Consider the following 23636-nt stretch of genomic DNA (forward strand, 5'->3'; position numbering starts at 1 on the left):
AGGGAAGGACAGGGATTGTAGTTCAAATGTCAAGGGTCATTTAAGTAAGAGAAGAAGGCCACGTGTAAGAAAAAGGGAGCCACTGAGGCTCGCTCCATGAAGCTCTGAGGTGGGGGGCTGTGAATCTTTGACTTCTTCAGTAAATACGAGCTATACCACATATCCAACACCCAGGCTGTTTTAGGTCGATGGTTATCTTGTGACTGTCTTGAAGGTGACCGCGTGTGTTCAGGAAGCTGCTCTAAGGAGGCCAGTGAAAGAAAGCTAGCTGCTGGGTTAGCCCGTCTAAACTTTCCGAGGTGGTTCAGCACGCGGCCAGTAGGTGGCAGCACAGGCTCGCTGTTCAGTGATGCCTTCCCGTGACGTCTGTGCTTTACACTTCTGGGTACTTTAGGCTTGGAGGTTTCCGCGGGCCCAAGGCTGGTCAGCTCCAGCAGCTTCTCAGGCGTTGGACCCAGAGAATCCTGGCCTTGCTTCAGTTTTTGCTTTTTAGCCAGTATTTTTGCCAAGCCATCGTTTCAGGAGACTGAGCTCAGGCTGGTTGTGAGAAATTATTAACAGACTGAATGGTTTGGGCAGACTCTAGAAGAAGCAGTTGCTGGGTAAGTAGAGAAATGTTACGTGGAGAGAGGTCTTTCTGCTGAGATTTCTGAGTGCTGTTAGGACTGCTTGGGGTGGTCAGCCCAGTCAGTTCAGGTCTCAACTGTTTGGGTTCTCATCCAGCCTTCTAGTTATTGATTGAAGGTGTTTTCATTAAACCCCTGATCATTTGCCTCTGATGGCTGGCACTCTTAGGAACTTACGTGGTGGTCTGCCTGTTGCTTTAGAGTTGCTTTAGTAATCAGTAGCTTAAAGAGTAAATGTATTCTGTATTTTAGTAATTAGCCCACTTTTGCTTTATTAGGAAAATAAAGGGATGACAAAGTGGGGGAAGTTGACATACCACTGCTGTATTTCTGGAACCTAAATAATCTGAATTCTCTGGCAGACCTTTAAAGGCTGTTACAAAGGTAAGAAGAGTTATTCCTATAGAGTGAAATAGCGACGTTATTTCTCCATCGCCATCACATCATCACGGAATGCAGGCATCCAGTTCTCGGTGTATATGAAAATATGCTTATAGGATTGGGAAATGGCAAGAGATGGGAGTGGTACAGCTAAGTGAGAAATAGAGGCATGAGAGAGAAAGCTGTTATCACCTGCCTTTTGCCTGTATAAATTACATCATGTGCATTGCATTGAAGTGAGGGCTCATAACTTTCTCTAAGTAAAGTGGCTGGAAAAAAATGAATTTGGGGCAAAAACCGAATATAATCTGGGGTCAGATAAATAACACTCCAAACACATGTATGTAAAATTCGACCCAGAAGCTAGTATGAGTGCCAAATAAAAGTTCAGTAGAGGTTTTGTCAAGATTTCATGCCTTCCAGTATCTCAGCAACCACCTGGATGAATTGTATGGCTGCCTTGCCTCAGGAAAGTGGCTTTCCATGTTGCTGTTCTGAACCTGTGACAATCGTTTTCAAGCCCTGAATGGGAACCCCTATTAAGGTATAAAACCTCAGCAGAAAGGCAAGCAATTTTGGAATTGGACTTGTATTTATGTGTGAAAAGATTTTTTAAACGGTCGATACTCTAAAAGAAAAAATGACTTTTTAAAAAACAGGTGAGAGAGTTGTTACTAAGTGATCCCTCCTCGTAAAAGGGGCATGATCAGAGTGGCTACCTCCAAGGAATGTGGTGAGAATTACCTAATTTGCGAGTGGTGCATAGTTAAGCATCCAGCAGTCATTAGCCGTCAGGGGCGTCATCCTCAGGGTGGGGGAGGGGCAGAGGGTGGCGCGTGCTCTTCAGCGTTCCTTTGTTCTCAAATTTAAATAACTTGCCTTACCACCTAGCAGTTCCTGGGTGGCTCTGAGCCTTGCTACGACGGTGACGGTGTTATAAGTACAGAAATAGCATGTGAAGTCTCCATGGTGTCCCCTTTGAGTTATTAATTCCCTAGCACTTCCTTTGAATTGATGTCTCTATGTTACCAGAAAGTTTTAGGAAATAAAGCCTTGAAAAATAACTGAGTAAGCTCGTATGTTCTTAGGGTGAAAGCCGAAAAGAATAACTGAAGACGGGAAGAAATGAATTGGGACTTCCCCAGATCCCTTCTCATTTGATTCGGTAACCTGACTTTATGAGAAGAATATTTTTGAGTTATGGAAAATCTAGCTTAGAAATATAAGGACAGAGGTCAGGGAAGCTTGTCCGTGGTTTGGAGATAGTACTGGTCTCTGGAGTGCCGCGGAGACGGCCTAGCAGCAGTGACCTCTCCCACCTTTTGTGATCAGATGCTCTGTCAGTTTGAAAAAAATTCAGATACGTGCTCTGTGTGAATTACAGACATGTCTACTTTCTGTTATTTCATTTCACCTTTTTTAGTTCTCATTTTCTCCCCGGGGATTGCTTTGCTCGTATCCCCTGGAACGGGATGTCTACACTGAGGTGACGGTTGGTCTAGAAGAGACAGTCTCACCTTTTGTTCTCTGGACCCCTTCGCAATCTTAAAAAACACGGAGGGTCCCACAGAATTTTGTCTATGTGGGTTAATATATAACATAATTAATATGACCTAGGTTTATATATCATGTTAGAAAGTAAGACGAGAATTTTTAAATGTTTATCAAGTCATTTAATAGTAAAATCAGTGTTAACATAAGTAACACTTTTGAACTGTTTTCCAAGACAAAAAGAAAGTTAGTGAAAGAGTGGCACTGTTTGACATTTTTGGAAATCTCTTTAAAGTCTGGCTTAATAGGAGACAGCCGTATTCTCGTGTCTGCTTCTCCATTCAATATGTTGTGGTATGGTTTGGTTAAAATATATGAAGAAAATTGAGTCTCTCGCAGATAATATAATTGGAAAAAAGTATTTTAATAGCCTTATAAGATAATCGTGGATAGTCTTTTTTTGTGGTAGTCTCTATGTTAATACGTAGTTATTTGTGACTTGGAATCTGATACCATATATATCAGTGAACTTTTGGTATTGGTTATTTGGAAAGTGTCGTTTCACGGGGTTATACAGATCTTCCAAGCGTTACACAGTATAGAAATAACTGTGGCTACTCTCGCCACCCATCTTGTCAGAAACTTTTTTTAAGTACTGGGGACTTGTCAGGCTCCTGATGGCAGATACGTTTTCCAGAAGTTTTCCTCGTGGGCAAAAACTCTGTCCGTTGTTTTCCTTCAAGTGACAGGCTGACTTCTCCTTACGTTTTTGTGGGTAAGTGTCTGCCTCGTGCCCATATGTGATGAACTATAGTTTGTCGGCTCTTCGAGGTGAAATGGTATCCCATGAAGACAGGGCCGAGTTCATTTTGCAGCTCAGACGCTCACCCGAGCGCTTCTCCTTAAGGCAGCGTATTTTGCATGCAGCGTGTTTCCGTGGACGCTCCATTTTGTCACAGATTAAAGATAGGTCATCGAGGCTGCGCATTTAACAGAGATACTTACTACTGCCTCACTAAGGGACATTTTAAAGTAAAACAGGCACTCTTAAACTAAAACCCTGAGTGATGGGGATGCGTACAGTGGCCACCAGTGGAGCCCGGGGCCGCTCAGTGCCGGGACGTGCCGACGGGGCGGCGGTTTCACCACGGCTGTGCGGAGAACAAGCACCAAGACAGAGAAAACGGCACGTGGGGGCTCGGCGTCGTGAACACCTTGGCCGTGCGTGGCTCCAAGCGTCTCAGACATCCCCAGTGGCCCATGAACCACGCCCGCAGCTGCTGCTGGAGCAGCGCCCCATCGGTGGGTCGGAAACCAAACGTAGTCGGGTCACGACCAGCATTTTTTAAAAAAAGAAATGGAATGCACCAGAAAATGGCCCAGATGTCATGCAGAAAAAAGCTGTTCTGTGAACCTCCTCTTAGATATCTATGTATGCTGTGTGTGCGCGCTGAGATGTGAGTGTAGAATGTGTCCGTTTCAATTTTTATACTTATTGGCTAGGTATAGCTTATGTTATACATGTAAATGTATAAATATTCATGTGTATTTATTATGTGTGTTTACGTAGCATCATGTAAAAATGACAGTTTTAACTGAAAGCGTTCATTGCTACAGAAGTACCTTATCTGCTGGGGCGTGACGAGGCATCAGGACCTCCTAGGGTCCCACAAAAAAATCAAACAAAATTCCTTAAGAAGTAATGTTATATCTTACCAAAATGTTTTAGATTTATGTTTCTATCCTCACAATAACCCCGGACATATAAAGATATAAAATAGACCTTTGTAGCATGGGAAAAAAGCAGGTGGATGGTTAGCATTAATTAAATAAATGATTAGCTCATGGCAGACAGCAAGTGGAAAAACACAGCCGTCCACATCGCTAATTATCTCTGTATCTACACATCTACATATGTATAGTAAGTGAAACATGAATTCAGGCTGATATCTCTGACTCCAGCTCAGTACCATGGGGTTCCTTTTCTCTTTTTTTTTTTTAAATTTATTTATTTTTGGCTGCGTTCATAGCTGCACATGGGTTTTTCTCTAGTTGTGGCGAGCGGGGGTTACTCTTCGTTTCTTCGTTTTAGTGCGCGGGCCTCTCATTGCGGTGGCTTCCCTTGTTGCGGAGCATGGGCTCTAGGCGCGCGGGCTTCAGTAGTTGTGGCACGTGGGCTCAGTAGTTGTGGCACGTGAGCTCAGTAGTTGTGGCACACAGCCTTCGTTGCTCTGCATCGTGTGGGGTCTTCCACACGCTAAGGACCAGGGCTCGAACCTGTGTCCCCTGCATTGGCAGGCGGATTCTTAATCACTGTGCCACCAGGGAAGTCCCTGCATACATATTCCTGAATGAACTTAAGTTCACTTAGGTAAATACCTAGGGGCATGAATTCTACGTGTATTTTTAAAACTGCCAAACTGTCTTCCAGAGTGGCTATACGTGGGAAGCAGTACGTGGGAGTTTGTGAAGGCTTGCTACTTCTTATTTAAATGTTTGATAGACTCACCAGCGAAGCCATCAGGGCCTGGGCCTTGCTTTGGGGCAGGTTTTAACTTAATTTAGTACCTTGCCGCCCTAGTTGAATACTTCCATGGAGCTGAGGGGGAGGGGTGGCACCAGCCCCGGCAGGACCGGGCACAGGCTAGCACTGTCCTTAACTGAAGTTCAATAGCTTTCGTGAATAAAAGCTTCTCAGTTCGTTGTATGCCTTTGGTCTCCATCCAGAGCACTGAAATGGCTGGTTTTGAGACTCTCGTCCGGGTTGATAATCGTTTTGGGGGAGGACTTGTCGGCTTCCTCGTGTCGTCATGCCTGAACTCCCCTGCCTCGTGGGTTTCTCCCTCTGCTATGTCACCCCCTTAGCAAACAAACATGATACAGCAGCTTCCCCAAATTCTCAAGCCTCCACCTCCAGCCACCATTCCACTTCTCTCCTTTTTGGGGGGGAGGGGGGCAAGATTTTCTCAAAATACATCTCTACTCTCTGTCCTGTTGTGCCAACACCTCCACCCAAAATCAAAAATCGCTGTCGTTAAATTCACCGACATTTCCCATGTCGCTGAATCCAGATCTGAGCTGTGCTCAGTCTTCATTTTCCTTGAACTATCAGTAGCCCTTGACACAGGACACAGCTCCCTCGTGGACGAAACTTTCTCTACTTTGCTCTCCCGATTGTCCTGCCCCTGGCCTGTGCCTTCTTGGCAGATTTTCACCACACCCTCCCCAGTCTGATCCAGAGCTGAGTCCTCGTCTGTGCCCGACGTCTCGCACGTGTTCATTTCCAGTTTGCACGTCTCTCCTGAGCATTAGTCATGTCTTACGGCAGATCCCACCCCATCTTCCTAACTTGTATTGGCAGCTTCACCCTTCTGGTTGCTCCGCCAGCCGCCTTGGAAACTTTTTTTTTTTTTTTTTTTTTGCGACACCCGGGCCTCTCACTGCTGTGGCCTCTCCCGTTGCGGAGCACAGGCTCCGGACGCGCAGGCTCAGCGGCCATGGCTCACGGGCCCAGCCGCTCCGCGGCATGTGGGATCTTCCCGGAACCGGGGCACGAACCCGCGTCCCCTGCATCGGCAGGCGGACTCTCAACCACTGCGCCACCAGGGAAGCCCCCTTCCTCGGGGCTTTTGCATTCACCATTCCCTCTGCCCAGAATGTTCTTGGATTTCTCTAAGACTGGTTTCCTTATGACAGATCTCTGTAACCTTTAGTGAGACTTCCTTGAGCGTCCTGCATAAATTAGCAACTTCCAGTCCCTAGCATTCCTTGTCTCCCTTTTCACCTTTTTATTTTGCTCCAAAGCACTTTTCAGCATATGACAAAATGTCTATCGCCTTGTTTGTCTCTCCCCCGTACAAAATAAGCCCCATAGCCAATAAGGAGAGAGATTTTAGTCTGTTCAGTGATGTATCCTGTGGACCAGAGTGGTGTCTGAGAGAGCAAGGCAGGGGCTTATGGTGGCCACCTACCAAGGAAGTGGTGGAGTCCGGAATGAGAGCTGAATATCTTGAGTCCTTTTTTGAAGTCCTTTTCTCATTACTCTTATCCATCCTGATGGGTTTAGCCCTTACTATACCCCAGCCCATTCCACACAGCATGCATTCACTTTTTCTCTTGTTAATTTACGTATATATTAATCTTTAACCAGACACTTCTTGAGAGAAAAGATCAGCTCATGTTTTTTAGGTATGGAGCGTTCATCCCAAAGTTCAGAGAACAAGAAATAAGAATGTAAAATCAGCATACTGCAGGCACATGGTTCCTGAGGACTGCAGGGTTAGATTAGGTTGTGGAGATTAGTTTTGCCAGTGCCCACTGGCCGAGAGAGTAACCTGCAGGGCTGGGCAGAATGCGGAGTGCCCAGCAGGAGCGCAGAGCCTTGCTGTCTAGGAGGAGGGTGGAGCCATCTTCCAGGACCATGTATCTCTGTCCTGACACCTTGCTCTCTATGCGAGAAGCCGATTGGTTGATCAGCTTCCCAGGTACTTTGGTATCAGAAGGCATGTCCTAGGCTGGCTTCGTTATTAAACAGGGTATTCAGGCTTGCATCTGTCCATCAAGGGGACCCGTCTTAGGGTAAGATCTAAGGAGGAGAGACAGGACTATAGTAAATATGCCCTGAAATTCCCCTCTGCCCAGTCTCTTAGTTGAAATTTTGCCCGATTCTCTTTCTTGGGTAAATGAATCTAGTGAAACGAGCAAAGGGTCTATGTCAGTAAAATTTTTGAAAAGACAACCTTTAGTGCATTCCAGAGTACTTTTATTACACCCAACAGAAATTGTCCATTTGGGGACTCAAATTTGAGGGGAATAAAAGTCATTTTGAATAACATACGCAAGTTTTCTTAATAGAGGTGTGTGTGCCCTCTAGTAGAAATACTATTTTGAAATTGCTGCCTGTTCTAACCTAGATGCATTTTCCAAATAATCTTAAAGAAATTATGGTCACTTAACAAGCCTTGTCAGCAGCTCTGGAGAGTGGCACAGCTGAATGGTGGTAGAGCTGGGACTGGAACTGATGCTTTGATACCCACGATGCAGTACATCCTTCCTCTTTTTTGCTGCAAAGCTTTGTCCTTTGATGGTAAATTTAATTTTTGAAAACCACCAAAAGTCACAAATAAGGTGAATGACAAGATTTAATAATCCACTCTTGGTCCAAAATGAGCCAGCCGGCTTTAACAAGAGTGTTTTCCTTGAATGTTGTAGCTAATAGCCTATAAATACATTTCTAAGACCAAACCAAAAAAGGACAACAGGGAATGATGAAATTAGAATGTCCAATCTGCTTCATCTCACATCTACACAACAGTCTCAGAATAAGAATTCTAATGCTACCATTACTAATTATGATCACTGAAGACAATTTTTTTAAAGTTTTTTATTTTGATAAAGTCCAAATTATCAGTGTTTTGTGTTGTGGATTGTGTTTTTTGGAGTTTTTCTGTTTTGTTTTGTTTTGCCGCACCATGCACGGCTTACGGGAATCTTTAGTTCCCCGACCAGGGATCGAACCCATGCTCCCTGCAGTGGAAGGGCAGAGTCCTAACCACTGGACCGCCAGGGAATTCCCTAAAAACAGTTAAACAAATTTTAATTGAATATGCTTGCTTCTTTCTGGTCCCTGCTCCCCCCCCCCACCCGCATGCTTTTTTTGGGTGTACTAAACCTTCATTGGTTCATTATCAGATCACATAGCCATTGTATATTGTACTCTGTCTTTTAACCTCATTTAGACTTGATTTTCTAAGTAGCTATATGTTTAATATAGTACCACCAGTTCTTAAATCAGTGTCTCTGGTCATTTTGGTCTAAATCTTGTTCTCTAGTTCCAGGGGTGGCAAAGACCTTTCTGAAAAGGGCAGGATAGTAAACATTTAAGCTTTGAGGACCAAAAACAATCCTGTCACATATTTTGTGTGTGTGTGTGTGTAAGTAACATGTCTTTAAAACCATTCTTTGCTTAAGGACTGTACTAAAATACATCTGGCTGCAGTTTGCCATCCCCTACTCTAGTAGTTTCCGGAAGAAGTGCTCCTGGCATCAGTGTTCCAGTTTTGCTGGATATAAAATCCTTGGCTCGTGTACTGATGAGCCATATATATAAAGTTTGACGTATATTTGAAATACGTAACTTCATTTTCTTCTGGTATAAAACACTGCAGTTGAAGTGCGGTGATGCTCTAATTGTCCTTGTAAGTTACTTGCTGCTTTTGCCTAGAGCCCAAGGGATTTTTTCTTTTTCTTTTTCTTTTTCTTTGCAGCCCAGTTGGTGTTGGTCATTCTGGGTTGATATTCTCAGGTATGTGTGCCCATGATACATGTTTTTTTAACCTCATAATTTTTTCCTCTTAAACCATTCACTTTATTTTTTTTCCAGCTTTATTGAGGTATAATTAACAAATCAAAACTGTACGTATTTAAGGTAAACCACACGATGTTTTGATGTTTGTAAACGTTGTGAAATAATTACCTCAGTCGAGCTAATTAACATATCTCACTCACATAGTTACCCTGTGTGTTTGAGGGCGTGGGGACGTGAGATCCCTTTAGATCTCCTCTCTTAGAGGATTTCAAGCATGGAATACACTATTGTTAACTGTAGTCACCATGCTGTACATTAAACCTCCAGAACTTAATTCATCCCGCATGATTGAAACTTTGTGCTCCTAAAAGTTTTCTCGATTTTTAGTTTTTAGTATCTGTTTCATTTCCTGATATGTTGCATCTTCGCTTAAAATTAGTACATAATGTTTGCCACTGCCTCTTAAACGATTTCTCTGCTCATTTCTTTCTGGTATGTTTTTTGTTACGAATTCCTTGTGTTGCCTCACTTGTGAGTTTTCTAATTTAGGCTCTTCTGTCATTGTCTTACCTTTTAGCTCATTTTGCAGCAGGACATAATTTTGATTGGCTTCCTCGCCGTCTGTTTCCAGCACACGTTTATTGTCTGAACAGACGCCAACCTGTTCCTTATTCACTTCACGTGAAGGTTTTTCTAAGTTTTTAGAAGGAAGTGTGGCTCGGGAGAGTCTTTCTGGCTTCACGTAACTCCTCAAACCTTCGACTCCTGTTGGACACTGCTACCCTCTTTTTCACATGCCTTTTCACGTGGTACTTGCTTTTTATCACAGCAACTACCCCAGAACTCAGCTTGGCAAGGATATGACGGCATTAGAAGGATGTAGAGCAGTCCTGTTGAAAGTGAGCTGCGTCAAGCTGGTCCTTTGCCTAGAGCCTGACAAATGTCACATACTGGAGCCCCTGTGCATTCGCTGTGACGCCCTGTGACAGTTTGGTCGACCGTTAGGGTGATGCTGATGATCTGGAAACCACACTTGAGAAAACAGTAGGACTTTTTTTTTTTTTTTTTAATTTATTTTAATTTTTGGCTGTGTTGGGTCTTCCGTGATGCGCGCGGGCTGTCTCTAGTTGCAGCGAACGGGGGCTGCTCTTCATCGCGGTGCATGGGCTTCTCGTTGCGGTGGCTTCTCTTGCTGCAGAGCACGGACTCTAGGCGTGCGGGCTTCAGTAGTTGCAGCACGCGGGCTCAGTAGTTGTGGCTCACATGTTCAGCAGTTGTGGCACACGGGCTCTAGAGCACAGGCTCAGTAGTTGTGGTGCACAGGCTTAGTTGCTCCGCAGCATGTGGGATCTTCCCGGACCAGGGCTCGAACCCATGTCCACTCCATTGGCAGGCGGATTGTTAACCACTGTGCCACCAGGGAAGCCCCCAGTAGGACTTTTTACTGCCTTTTACTTATTTGTTTATTTATTTATTTTTTATTCGTGTGTGTGTGTTAGTTTCTGCTGTATAACAAAGTGAATCAGCTATACATATACATATATCCCCATATCTCCTTCCTCTTGTGTCTCCCTCCCATCCTCCCTACCCCACCCCTCTAGGTGGTCACAGAGCACCGAGCTGATCTCCCTGTGCTATGCGGCTGCTCCCCACTGGCTATCTATTTTACATTTGGTAGTGTATATATGTCCATGCCACTCTCTCACTTTGTCCCAGCTTACCCTTCCCACTCCCCGTGTCCTCAAGTCCATTCCCTGCGTCTGCATCTTTATTCCTGTCCTGCCCCTAGATTCATCAGAATCTTTTTTTTTTAATTCCATATATATGTGTTAGCATACGGTATTTATTTTTCTCTTTATGACTTACTTCACTCTCTATGACAGACTCTAGGTCCATCCACCTCACTACAAATCACTCAATTTCGTTTCCTTTTATGGCTGAGTAATATTTTTACTGCCTTAAAAAAAAAAAAACCCAAAAAACTAGAAGTACAGAAGAAAGATTTTCAGAGTTGTACTGCCAGCCAAGAAGAAAATTCCTCTGGACCCATGTACTCAGATAGTCAAACAGATTTATTAAAAGGAATTTAATATATTCAGATCAAACAGTTTCGGGACAGGTGCGTGCGTGTGTTCACGCGTGTGCGTTTGAGAGAACAGGCTGGCTCGCAGTTGCACGTGCACAGAAATGTATGTTGGGAAAACTGGTGTGTTTCTTTGCCTCCGTCTAGCTTTCTTGTTGGGGAACTACTTTTGAGTTGATGAAAAGGAACAATAGAAAGCATGCTTGCATGCTTGTTAACCCTTGGTGGTGAACACTTGAGTCTGCTTTTGTGACCTGCTACAGCACGTTCCATCAACCGCTAGTTTCAGGTGCAATCAGCTTGCCAAATAACACGTTTTGTGAAGGAAACTTTGTGTCCTGCAAGAGGAGGCCAGGACTTGGACGGGGTAGGGAAATCCAGGTTCCTCCATACCAGGAACCGCGCACGGAATCGAGGAGGTGGTTCCAGGTAGAACGTGCCCCTAATTCACACTATAATGAAGAGGCAACAAGGCTGACCGTGAAAGGAGCAGGCAGCTACTTACAAGTGAGGTGCGGGCACAGCTCTCCGCACGCGGACTTGTTGAAGGTTGTGCTCTAGTCTCCTTAGTGAGTTAGTGTCCAGTTGGATAACAGTAGGAAGCCTCGGAAGTGCACTGACAGTGCCTCCTGCACCTCTCCTCACCCTTTCTCCTCCCAGGATCCCAGAAAATGTGGGCAACTCCCTCTGCTCCCAGCCCCGTTTCTGACTTGTTAAAAGTCTGGCAATCGATAGTAGATTACAGACCATACTGCTCCGTGATGTTCGGAGTCCCACAGAGAGCCAGATCCCTGGTGTACAGTTAGCATGGACGAGAAGTGGGATATGGACTTAATCCGGCCGTTTCTCGCCACGGCAGCGGCATCTGTATAGGTGACATGGCTAGGGCAACAGCCTGCTCTAACCGAATCTGTTCTCCAGGATTAACTGGGCTTTCTGATATCTGGCTCTGTACACACTGGTCTTCACGTTCTCACTTAAAATGCACAGAAAAAGGAATATGGATTTTGTTTAGCCATGCTTTCATGAGACTGTGTCTGTAAATTATAAAGACAGATCCTAGGTTAGAATAAGCCATAAAGATCGAGGTATCTCAACAGCGGTATTTCAGGTACCCGCCCTAAGAGAAAGCTAGAACCCGGAAACTCCTTTAACCCACCCTGTAGAACGCGAACGTGGCAACATCGCCCTGAAGTGAGCTCGCGAGCCTGCGTCTTCCGTGCACAGTTAAGTGCCTTGTCTTCCGGCGAGGAGCCGGGCGAGTGACTGTGCTTTCCTTCCCCGCAGCGTGTCCCATGGGAAGCGGCACGAGCCGGCTCTACAGCGCTCTCACCAAGACCCTGGACGGCAGCTCCGCCTCCCAGCACCCAGAGTATCTGGTGGCCCCCGACCCGGAACACCTGGAGCCCATCGATCCTAAAGAGCTCCTTGAGGAGTGCAGGGCCGTCCTGCACACGCGGCCTCCCCGCTTCCAGCGGGGTTTCGTGGATCTGAGGGCCGATGGCCCCAGTAGTAGCCATACACCCATCCGGGTCATGCAGTGGAACATCCTTGCCCAAGGTACGTCTGCGCGCAGGGAGAGGGGCGGGGCGCAGGGAGAGGGGCGGGGCGCAGGGAGAGGGGCGGGGCGCTGGGGCCGCCTGGGGAGCTCCCACACGGGGAGGCTAGGAAGGGGTGTCGCCTGGCTTTCACTGCCCAGTCCGTCAGCTGAAGACGTACTCCTTCCGCTCCACGTGTGCAGACTTTCCGTGCTCGGGGAAAGTGTCTGCTTCGCGGCACGTGCTTCCTGTCTCCTGTTAGCCCGTAAGCTTTCATCAGTTGTCTCCCGCTTTGAGTCCACAGCACTAAGATAGCACCTGGAAGGGGGAAACTGAGTCTACCGAACGGGTGACCCTGAACCTTCTGCAGGGAATGGGGGCTGTGTAGGGGTGGTGCTGAGTCGGGTTACTCCTGAGGCCAGGTTCTTATCCAGACGCCTCTTCATATAATTTGAGGCCAGAGATGTTGCTTCAGTTCTCTGTGCTTTAAGATACTACTTTGTACGGTAGAAAGAACTCCTTTCCTGGGTCTGCTCAGTTAAAAAACAGATGTGTCAGTCAACCTTATTGCCGATCATGTGGCAGTTGAAATTTTAAGAAGAAACCAGGGTCACCATTTTTTCTGGAAAAGAAGGGCATACTCCCTGACTTCCCACTCTTTGATTCATTTGTTTTTTCCAGGTGTAGGAAAAAGCTGCCCATTTTAAATGGGTGTCATTTATTCTTAAGTGGTGTCTATAAAGGCCTAGTATGGCTTATTATAAGTCAGTGTTGAAAGCACTCTAATAGAGTTAAATGTATTTACTTCATCTGGCATAGTTTAGATCTCTTGGACGCCAGAGAACACTGTCTAAAGCTAAAACTTAAGAAGATCTCATGTCCTAGAACATAGTGACAAGAAATCATTTTTCTTTTTTTTTTTCTTTTTTTTTTTTTTTGCGGTACACGGGCCTCTCACTGCTGTGGCCTCTCCCGTTGCGGAGCACAGGCTCTGGACGTGCAGGCTCAGCGGCCACGGCTCACGGGCCCAGCCGCTCCGCGGCACGTGGGATCTTCCCGGACCGGGGCACGAACCCGTGTCCCCTGCATCGGCAGGCGGACTCCCAACCACTGCGCCACCAGGGAAGCCCAAGAAATAGTTTTAATACGAAAGGATCGGTTAGTTGCTTGCTTCATCTGCATGGCAAGAGGTCGGTGCAGTAAGAGAAGAGCCACCCAGGGCATCTGAAGCAGGGGAAGCGCTCTGAAGGTCTTGGGTAGCATCAAGCCTGAGGAGGCTCGCAGGTTCTTAGTAGCGGTTCTTAGTCGCTGACCACTGACCGGCTTTTTTCTTTCAGCTCTTGGAGAAGGCAAAGACAACTTTGTACAGTGCCCTCTTGAAGCACTGAAGTGGGAAGAGAGGAAATGTCTCATCCTGGAAGAAATCCTAGCCTACCAGCCCGATATACTGTGCCTCCAAGAGGTGGACCACTACTTTGACACCTTCCACCCCCTCCTCAGTAGACTGGGCTATCAGGGCACGTTTTTCCCCAAGCCCTGGTCACCTTGTCTGGATGTGGAACACAACAACGGACCAGATGGCTGTGCCTTGTTTTTCCTCCAGAACCGATTCAAGCTAGTCAACAGTGCCAACATCAGGCTGACGGCCATGACGTTGAAAACTAACCAGGTGGCCATTGCCCAGACCCTAGAGTGCAAGGAGTCCAGCCGACAGTTCTGCATCGCCGTCACCCACCTGAAGGCTCGCACTGGCTGGGAGCGATTTCGATCGGCTCAAGGCTGTGACCTTCTCCAGAACCTGCAGAGCATCACCCAGGGAGCCAAGATTCCCCTCATCGTTTGTGGGGACTTCAACGCAGAGCCGACAGAGGAGGTCTACAGACACTTCGCCTCCTCCAGCCTCAACCTGAACAGCGCCTACAAGCTGCTGAGTGCGGACGGGCAGTCGGAACCTCCGTACACGACCTGGAAGATCCGGACCTCGGGCGAGTGCCGCCACACTCTGGATTACATCTGGTATTCCAAGCACGCGCTCAGCGTGAGGTCGGCCCTGGATCTGCTCACCGAGGAGCAGATTGGACCCAACCGCCTACCGTCCTTCAATTACCCCTCAGACCACCTGTCCCTAGTGTGCGACTTCAGCTTTAACGAGGAACGTTGATGGACATTTATACATGCTTGTCTGTGTCTCCCAAGTCTTAACCAGGGACGTTTCAGGAAGCTGAAATAAGATGAGAGGTTGACTGAGGAAGGCTCCCCAGTTCCTCTCACTTCACTTTCCATGTCTCCAGCATGCCCTTGGGAAGGAACCCCATTTGCTCACAAACCTTTTCCATTAAAACCTACAGCGAAAAAGGTGTTTGCACTCCAGGTTTGGTTTGTATTGTTTTCTTTCCCTTAGCGTTAATTACATTTTGATCACTTAAGGGCATTATATTTGGCTTTGTTCCTAAGCTCTTTCAGTTTCAGGATCCTATGTTGAAATAGACTTGCTCGAGTCCCCTGTAATTAACAACGTTTCCGGTTATTTATTTGTGGTTTTTAAAAAATATCAACAAGTCATGCATGGCAATATTTATTTTTTTTATATCTTCGTGTAAAATTAAGTAAATAAATTATAGCATTATGAACATTTAAAAACCATGCAAAACATAAGTTATAGAGTAATTTATAGTAATCTTCTTAAAACGTTAAAGATGTTCTTACTTGGGGTCTAATAAAATCGTAGTGTACAAAGGAACCGTTTAGGCTGGAGGGGTTTTTGCTTGCTATTTAAGTGGAAATATCTGTTCTCCTTGATACATTCTTCACAAATCCTTGCTGTGCCTCCTTGTCCCCCATTATTATGTTTCTTGAAGAAATTCCATTTCTGGTTTTCCATCGGAATGCTATCCGTGTACATTTGCGGTCACTCAGAAGTGTCATTATATGTATTGAATATGCTTTGCACAGTAGGTTGTTTCGGAGCTGATATGTGGCAGTGGCTAAGTCAGTGGGACCTTCTTTTCAGAGATGGGAAACTATTTCTAGCCTGTTAATGAGGCTGTCGTTGAGATTTACTAAGATAGCCAGGTGACTGGTTTAAAACAACTAGAAAGCAGAAGGTAGAGTTAGAAAGACAACCTGGAATTCTCTTCCCTCAGAAATAAAAGTGGTAAAGATAACAGGTGAAACCCCTTCCTAACAAAAATCCCCCCAAAATAGCCCATTGGTAATAAATGGATAGGTATTTTAACCCATGAGTTGTAAATATTTAAGATCAATAAATAAATGGTCTTTTAAAGCCAGTGTTTTCATATCTTGTCTTTTCAATGCAAAGAGAATCTGAGAATAGACTGGATCTTTTAATCCTCTTAATGCGGTGCCCACACCGTCCTTTCCACCCACACCTTCATTTTTAAACTGGACAAAGGTGGCTCTGTAGTTGCACGTTGAAGGCATCCGTGCTACGCTTATGAGGTATCGCTCGGTGACAGGATTGGAGTCCCCAGAGTAGTTCCTCCAGACATTTCTGCATTGGAACCACTATGGAGACAAATGAGGTTTTCAGTATATTGTATACACGAAATCTTGGGGCTACCTGGAAGGAATGGCAGTTGGGAAGAACATCTGTACCAGTTGTCGTCTGGTTCAGGTCTTAGCATGACTAATTCCTGTGTTGTTGAGAAGCAGAATACTGATCCGTACAGCAGGCATTGAATATTGTTTACCTACCGCAAAACACACCAACCTGAAGAGAAATTGTCATACCCATATCATAAGCAAATCTGGGTGAGAATGAAAGCCAAAAGAGTGTTTGAATTTCCAATGTTGTCCACCGGTACACAAGCCAGTAGGCTGTGGTTTGCGGGTGGAACTGGGGGTGGGTGGGAATGCCACCAGAAGGGCTTCTGGAGTACCAGCAAGTCATCGTTCAGTGTTAGCAGGGCCGCAGGCCCAAGCACTTGCCAGTGTGCTTTTGTTGCTCGTATCTGTCTTCATTTAAAATGTAATCGCGTGGGGGCTTCCCTGGTGGCGCAGTGGTTGAGAGTCCGCCTGCCGATGCAGGGGACATGGGTTCGTGCCCCGGTCCGGGAATATCCCACATGCCGCCAAGCGGCTGGGCCTGTGAGCCATGGCCACTGAGCCTGCGCATCCGGAGCCTGTGCTCTGCAACGGGAGAGGCCACAACAGTGAGAGGCCCGCGTACCGCAAAAAAAAAAAAAAATGTAATCGCGTGAGCATTTTATGTAAACAGGTTTTTAGTAGTATATAAATCTTGACAGGTGGCACTTTATTTTTACTTCCCCTCTAGTCTTTCTTTGCAGGCAGCTCTGCCTTGTGGACCATCAGGGTAACCTGAAGGCATAACAGTAAATAATAAATCTCTGTTCTAGCTTTTTTAAAGTATGTTCCATTACTGAGTTTCTCTTATTCCATCCCTATGTACCTTTTGGTCCAGCTTTTCCTTTTATATCACATAATATTTTGATGGTGGTTGTAATTAGGGTCTTAGAAATTGTGCAGACTCTTGATGACAGGGTGAGAGTGGATTTTTGTTTTCTCTTCATGCCATATTTCAGTAGAGACTCCATTCTACGAGGTAGTAGGAATGGCCGCCTCATTTACTTAAGTAAAGCATAATGGTGTATATCTGTATAACATTTGAGTTCCTTAGTTCTGAGGGCTTTACATATGATCTTAAAACTACTCTTAATTTAAAATGGGGCTTAAAAGGTCCAAATAATTTGACCAAATTCTCAGCTAATAGGTAGAGACAGGATTCACCCTCAGGTCTGTCATGACCCCAAAGGGCTCACTTCCTTCCCCCCACCATGTGCCCTTGGCCTTGAGTGAGTACACATGGGGAGAAAAGTAATATTCTGGGGGTGGAAGAGATTTGTTGAATGCAAAATGGTCAAACACGTAAGTCATACTTTTATAGTACACACACAGTATAGAGTTAGAAGCAAGATACAGAGGCTGAATAGTGGCTGTAGAGCGGACTTCATTTACTCTGATATAATAGTAAAGCAGTACTGCCAAAATTAGAACATCTGATACCGTTTGCATAGTTTGATGGTGGGTTTTCTTTAAAGGAAGCAGTGAGAGCTGTAGTAGTGTTTCAAACTAAAGGAGGAAATTGATGCAAATATTCTGTATTTCAATCATTCTTTTCTTTTTTTTTTTTTTTTTTTTTTGGCGGTACGCGGGCCTCTCACTGTTGTGGCCTCTCCCGTTGCGGAGCACAGGCTCCGGACGCGCAGGCTCGGCGGCCATGGCTCACGGGCCCAGCCGCTCCGCGGCATGTGGGATCTTCCCGGACCGGGGCACGAACCCGTGTCCCCTGCATCGGCAGGCGGACTCTCGACCACTGCGCCACCAGGGAAGCCCGAATCATTCTTTTAAAACATGCAAAATTTTATAATGATGGGAATGTTGCATCTAATTACACGATGTGTCTTAGGCTTGAGAGATTTCCAAGATTTAAATTCTAAAAAGGAAAACACATAATCATAATTGATTTCAATTTTAAAAAAGGAAAGGCATCCAAAAAAATGAACGTGCTTGCATAAGGAGCTCTGATGAACTTTCTAAAATGACAGGTAGAAAAATACGGCACAGGCAGGCCTTTATCTAGAGTGGATGGATACCGGAATGGCAGCGGTCTGGAGCTGGGCTTATAAAAGCAAATCGTGTACAAGGGCATGGGCTGTTAAGTAAAAAGACTTAGCTGTGACCACTGTGGTTCTATCTCTAGGGCCTCAGTTTTCTCATCCAGGGAGTATAGCATCATACCTGCCCTGTCAACCTCATAGATTTTGTGAGGTGTTTGTAAAACGATATTGTAAATTGTAATATAATAAGTATGTAAGTCGTTGAGTAAACAATGCTTAAGATTCAGAGCAAGAAGAGGAAGGGGCACTGTTCTGGATGTCCTAACAAGCCACTCTTCAGATCATTTCCAAGGGGAATAATCCTTCAATTTTAAAGGGCAGAACTAATAATGTTAATAGAAAATTAAGGGACTTCCCTGGTGGCACAGTGGTTAAGAGGCCGCCTGCCAACGCAGGTGACACGGGTTCGATCCCTGGTCCATGAAGATCCCACATGCGGCGGAGCGACGAAGCCCATGCGCCACAACTACTGAGCCTGTGCTCTAGAGCCCGCGAGCCACAACTACTGAGCCCGCACGCCTAGAGCCCGAGCTCCGCAACAAGAGAAGCCACCGCAATGAGAAGCCCGCGCACCACAACGAAGAGTAGCCCCCGCTCGCCGCGACTAGAGAAAGCCCGCGCGCAACAACAAAGACCGAATGCAGCCAAAAATAAATAAGAATTAAAAAAAAAAAATTAGTCCCCAAATAGGTGAGGGGCTGATAGAATGGCAGGATTTTTTCCCCCTAACTCTTGCTCCAGGAAGTTGTGAGGCTGTGGGTTGGTGATTCGGTTCTTTAATTTCAGGAGAGGATTTCAGCCCTACTTTGATTTGTGAAATAGAAATATCTGCCTGCCTTTGGGGCCCTAGCTCCCCAGATTTCCGTGGAAAGCTCACTTCTAAGAAAATATTTATTAGGCATGTAGACAGACCCATTCCTCTTGACAGAATGTTAGGGAAAGCTTTGCTTCTAAGCAGCTGGTAAACTGAGACATGAATCTCGGTATGTTGAATTCTTTTTTGCTTTGGCTGCCGGGACATTCAAAACCAAACTTTATAGCTGCATTTTAATTGCTGTGTAACATTCTGTAGCATGTATTCTATTTTCTTTTGCCATCCTGCCTTTTTTTCCCTTGCATCATTGTCTCGTACCTGCTTGTTTTTGTTAACTTTCATTTATTCTTACAATATGTAAACTATCTGAAATTCTTTTGAGTATAAGTTAAATTGCCACACTGAACAGATTCAGGCTTCTAGACGTAGACCACTTGCATATGTATTGAAATGTGATTACAGAGTTCTGAATCATAGGGAGGAAACACCAGTCAGGAGATATGATGGGAAGCTGGACATAGGATACCGTGACATCTGCCTTACATTGGTAAACCTGAAGGGAACACCCAGCAAAATTCTGCAACATTTCACAATTTACTTTGTGAGAAAGTAAGATCATTGCACGGTGGGATAGACTTATTCAGACACTAACCTTGTGCTACCCCAAGCCCTGCCTTTTTTTGTTGTTTATTTTTGGCTGCGTTGGGTCTTCATTGCTCTGCGCGGGCTTTCTCTAGTTGCAGCAAGCAGGGGCTACTCTTCGTTGCAGTGCGCGGGCTTCTCATTGCGGTGGCTTCTCTTGTTGTGGAGCACGGGCTCTAGGTACACGGGCTTCAGAAGTTGTGGCACGTGGGCTCAGTAGTTGTGGCACACGGGCTTCGTTGCTTCGCGGCATGTGGGATCTTCCCGGACCAGTGCTCGAACCCGTGGTACCCTGCGTTGGCAGGCGGATTCTTAACCACTGTGCCACCAGGGAAGCCCCCCTGCCTTTTTTTGGATGGGAGGGAAAGGAGGTTGAGGCCAGAGAAGAAGTTCTGAATCTAGGTCTGCCACTGACAAGCTGAACTGAAACTGACGAGTTAAGTTTTTCTGAACCCTAGTTTATTTATAATACAGGGAATAGACCAGGAAATCTCTTAAAACTGGTTTGCACTTCAAAACAATTTGAGTTACTGCTGCCACTGGTCAAAAATGTTTTTGAAACTTTGGGGAACAGCTTCCCTGTCCAATTTTATGAAGGTTTCAAGAAAAAAAAAAAAAAGTGTGAACTTCAGAGCCACATTTCGTTTTGAAACAGATATGGCAGTACCTAGCTTAGTTCGTGTCAGTTTCTTAACCTCAAGTGACTTGGCTATTTCTAAAACTAAAATCTTCCTCGGCAGGAAACCTGTCTCTATTAAACATGTTTTAAATTTTTAGGTTCTGCTCCAAGAAGCAATTCAAAAATAGTTTTTGAACGATGGTAGCATTGGTGGCATTAATATATAGCTTCCCGAAATTTTAAGGGATAAGGCACATTATTAACACGGTGTACTGTTTCATAAGACTTTAAAAGATTCATCCTAATTAAAGAGATATTAAATATGAGAAAAAGACTTTAGAATAAATGGAATATACAGTATGTAGGTTTTTCTTTTTCTTTTTTTTTTTTTTTTGCGGTACGCGGGCCTCTCACTGTTGTGGCCTCTCCCGTTGCGGAGCACAGGCTCCGGACGCGCAGGCTCAGCGGCCATGGCTCACGGGCCCAGCCGCTCCGCGGCATGTGGGATCTTCCCGGACCGGGGCACGAACCCGCGTCCCCTGCATCGGCAGGTGGACTCTCAACCACTGCACCACCAGGGAAGCCCAGTATGTAGGTTTTTTAAAAGCCATGTGTAATAGTTAATAGGTATATCTCAAACTACCTTTTTTCTATTGAACATTTTAGAAAAGCTTTGATTAAGATAGATCTCTTAAGTGTAAAACTTTCCTTACTGCATCTGGATGGCAGTGGTTCCCAAACCTGGCTGCGTGGTGAAATCACACTGAGATATTTTTTAAAATACTGATGCCCAACTCCCATTCCCACAGATTGTAATTTTCTTTTTAACTAATTATTTTTGGCTGCGTTGGGTCTTAGTTGCTGTGCGCGGGCTTTTCTCTAGTTACAGCGAGCGGGGGCTACTCTTCGTTGCGGTGCGCGGGCTTCTCATTGCGGTGGCTTCTCTTGTTGCGGAGCACGGGCTCTAGGCGCACAGGCTTCAGTAGTTATAGCACGCAGCCTCCGTAGTTGTGGCGCACGGGCTGTAGAGCGCAGGCTCAGTAGTCGTGGCGCACAGGCTTAGTTGCTCCGTGGCATGTGGGATCTTCCCGGACCAGGGCTCGAACCCGTGTCCGCGGCATTGGCAGGCGGATTCTTAACCACTGTGCCACCAGGGAAGCCCCCCACGTTGTAATTTAACTGGTATGGGATGTGACCTGCGCAACAGGATTTTAAAATCTTCCCAGGTGATCTGATGGGCAGCGAAGTTACCACAGTATTCCAGTGATTTCATGTCCTACAATCCAAATAATTTGCAGATTCTGTGAAACAGTTTAGTAGCCACCTTTTACGACAGTATCACGTCATTAAAATCTTTTAGACAAAATTTTCTGAGAGTTAAACATACAATGGGATGGGAGGAGACGATATTCTGGGAGAAGACAACTCTGCCCTTAGTTTACAGTCTATTTATAGTTTGGTTTTGACATGGAGTATTTTGCATTAAATACTCGTTTTGTTTGTACGTTCTCACTTGGGAAGTTGTAATGTATCATTTATAAGTCCTGAACCCACAGCATAACTGCTGAGGTGCAGAGTTAAAAAAGATAGTTATGGATGCGTAAAAAGTGAAGTAGATTCGTGTCCAGTCAGATACAGCATACCTCAGAGACACTGGGGGTTCCGCTCCAGACCACCAGAATGAGTATCGCAATAAAGCAAGACATGAGTTTTTGGTGTCCCGGTGCATATAAAAGTGACGATACTATAGTCTGCTAAGTGTGCGATAACGTCATGTCCCCCAAAAAAGCAGTGTATATACCTTAATTGAAAAATACTTTATTGCTAAAAAAAAATCTAGCCATCATCTGACCCTTCAGTAAGCCATAATCTTTTTTGGAGGGTTTGAAATACCGTGAGCGTTGCCAAAGACACAGGCACGAAGTGAGGAAATGCTGTTGGAATAAGGGCGCCGATAGACTCGCTCGACGGCAGTGTTGCCGCCCATGAGTCTCCCTGCTGCACTTGTTTTTCAGAGGTTTCTGGTGTGATGCAGGAGGCCAGTCAGTGCACTTGCAAGCGGGGAAGCATATCTCATCCTCATAAGGACTGGCGGCACTGTGCACCGAGTCCGCACAGAATAGGTTACAACTGTGGAGGACAACGATGTAACCGAGGGACTAAAGAACAGATGAACCACAACCACAAAGGACCTGCACTGTGAACTTGCTGTGTTGGCTGTGGAACTAAAAGTAGGGTTCCTGTTGCCTCCCAAAAATGTGCTCTGTAATGCCCTCCCATAAGATAGACCAGGGGGCTGAAAGGATCACGGGATGCTTTGTAGGTAAAAGCCCGAATTTTGTTTTTGTTATCGTTAAACACGACTTGTTCGTGTACAGTGATCAGAGACACACTCCCTGAAGCATGCCAGGTGTCAGAGGCGAGTGGCTGGTAACGAACCAGGCGCCGTTGTCCCTTACATCCTGGTTTCACGGCCAACCCCTTACTGGAACTGCCCCTCTCTTGTCGCTGTATCGATGTTGGTGGCTTCTGATCTGCTTGGCCCTTCCTGGTACGCCTGATACTGTTGCCCACCGTGATCTTGACCTCAGCTGTCCCGTTAACCATCAATAGTCCCTGGTCTCCGTTGCTGGGTTACTCTTTCTCTCCCCTAGCCCGTGTTGTCTTTATATACTTGATGCTTTTCAATCTTTTACTCAGAATTCATTCAGAGTTAAGACCACTCCCCACCCTGAATGGTTTCCAAGACTATTTATTTCAGAAATATTTTGATGTCTGTCACCTCCATCTCAAATCTAGGTGAAGGGAGGAAAAGCGGTCCAGAGAGAAGCCATCAGTGGCATGGCCCAACGAGGTATGGGTGCCTAAAATATTTGGGAAAAAATACGTGTCAATAGGTCCGTGGCCCGGAGATGCCCCAAACGGGGGTGGCCAGAGAGTAAGGCTTGGGAACGTAGGCAGGTGCTAGGTCAAAGGACTTTATTAATAAAGAGTTTTATGCCGTTGAAGAATTTAAAGCAGTCGCAAGGAAGTGACGGAAGCACACATTTTAGAAAGCTCTCATCTGGTAGCACGGGAGACAGACTACAGAGAGGCTTGAGAAGACAAAGCAGTAAGGTAGGGAAGATGGGAAAGGAGGCTGTTTAGAAGGTACCATCAACAGGACTTGGTAAAAGACTGGATATAGGAAGCAAAGGGTCTAGAACGGCCTTCACGCGGTGTCATTTGTTAAGCTAAGAGGAATAGATTTTCAAGAGAGGAGAGTTCCATTGGACGCTCAGGAGGAAACAGCCGGCAGGTAATTAAACCCCTTTCAGTCTAGCCTAGAACAATAGATTTGGTAGTAAAAACCACGTGCGTGGATGAGGTTATCTAACAGTTATGTTGAAGCAAAGTCGTAATAGTAAATGTAACTACTCTACGAGGAAAAGAGCCCCATGGTAAGTACTGCCTTTAAATGGGAAAGCTGAAGGAAAAC

General features: G+C 45.6%; 1 protein-coding gene across 2 annotated transcripts; it reads left to right on the forward strand.

Annotated features, from left to right (window-relative positions):
* The first annotated feature begins 347 nt into the window (after nt 1-347).
* NOCT (nocturnin) lies at nt 348-15166 on the forward strand. 2 transcript variants are annotated; one of them, XM_065877957.1, is made up of 5 exons: nt 396-445; nt 8765-8802; nt 9635-9766; nt 12176-12448; nt 13764-15166. In XM_065877957.1, the coding sequence occupies exons 4-5, from the start codon at nt 12184-12186 to the stop codon at nt 14585-14587; spliced, it is 1089 nt and encodes a 362-aa protein (XP_065734029.1). In that variant the 5' UTR covers nt 396-445; nt 8765-8802; nt 9635-9766; nt 12176-12183; the 3' UTR covers nt 14588-15166. The 2 variants fall into 2 exon arrangements, with proteins under 2 accessions (XP_065734030.1, XP_065734029.1); XM_065877958.1 differs by lacking the exons at nt 8765-8802; nt 9635-9766 and having other exon boundaries at nt 348-445; nt 13764-14796.
* The last annotated feature ends 8470 nt before the right edge of the window (nt 15167-23636 follow it).

The sequence above is a fragment of the Phocoena phocoena genome, chromosome 5 (assembly GCF_963924675.1).
Source record: "Phocoena phocoena chromosome 5, mPhoPho1.1, whole genome shotgun sequence".
NCBI lineage: Eukaryota > Metazoa > Chordata > Mammalia > Artiodactyla > Phocoenidae > Phocoena > Phocoena phocoena.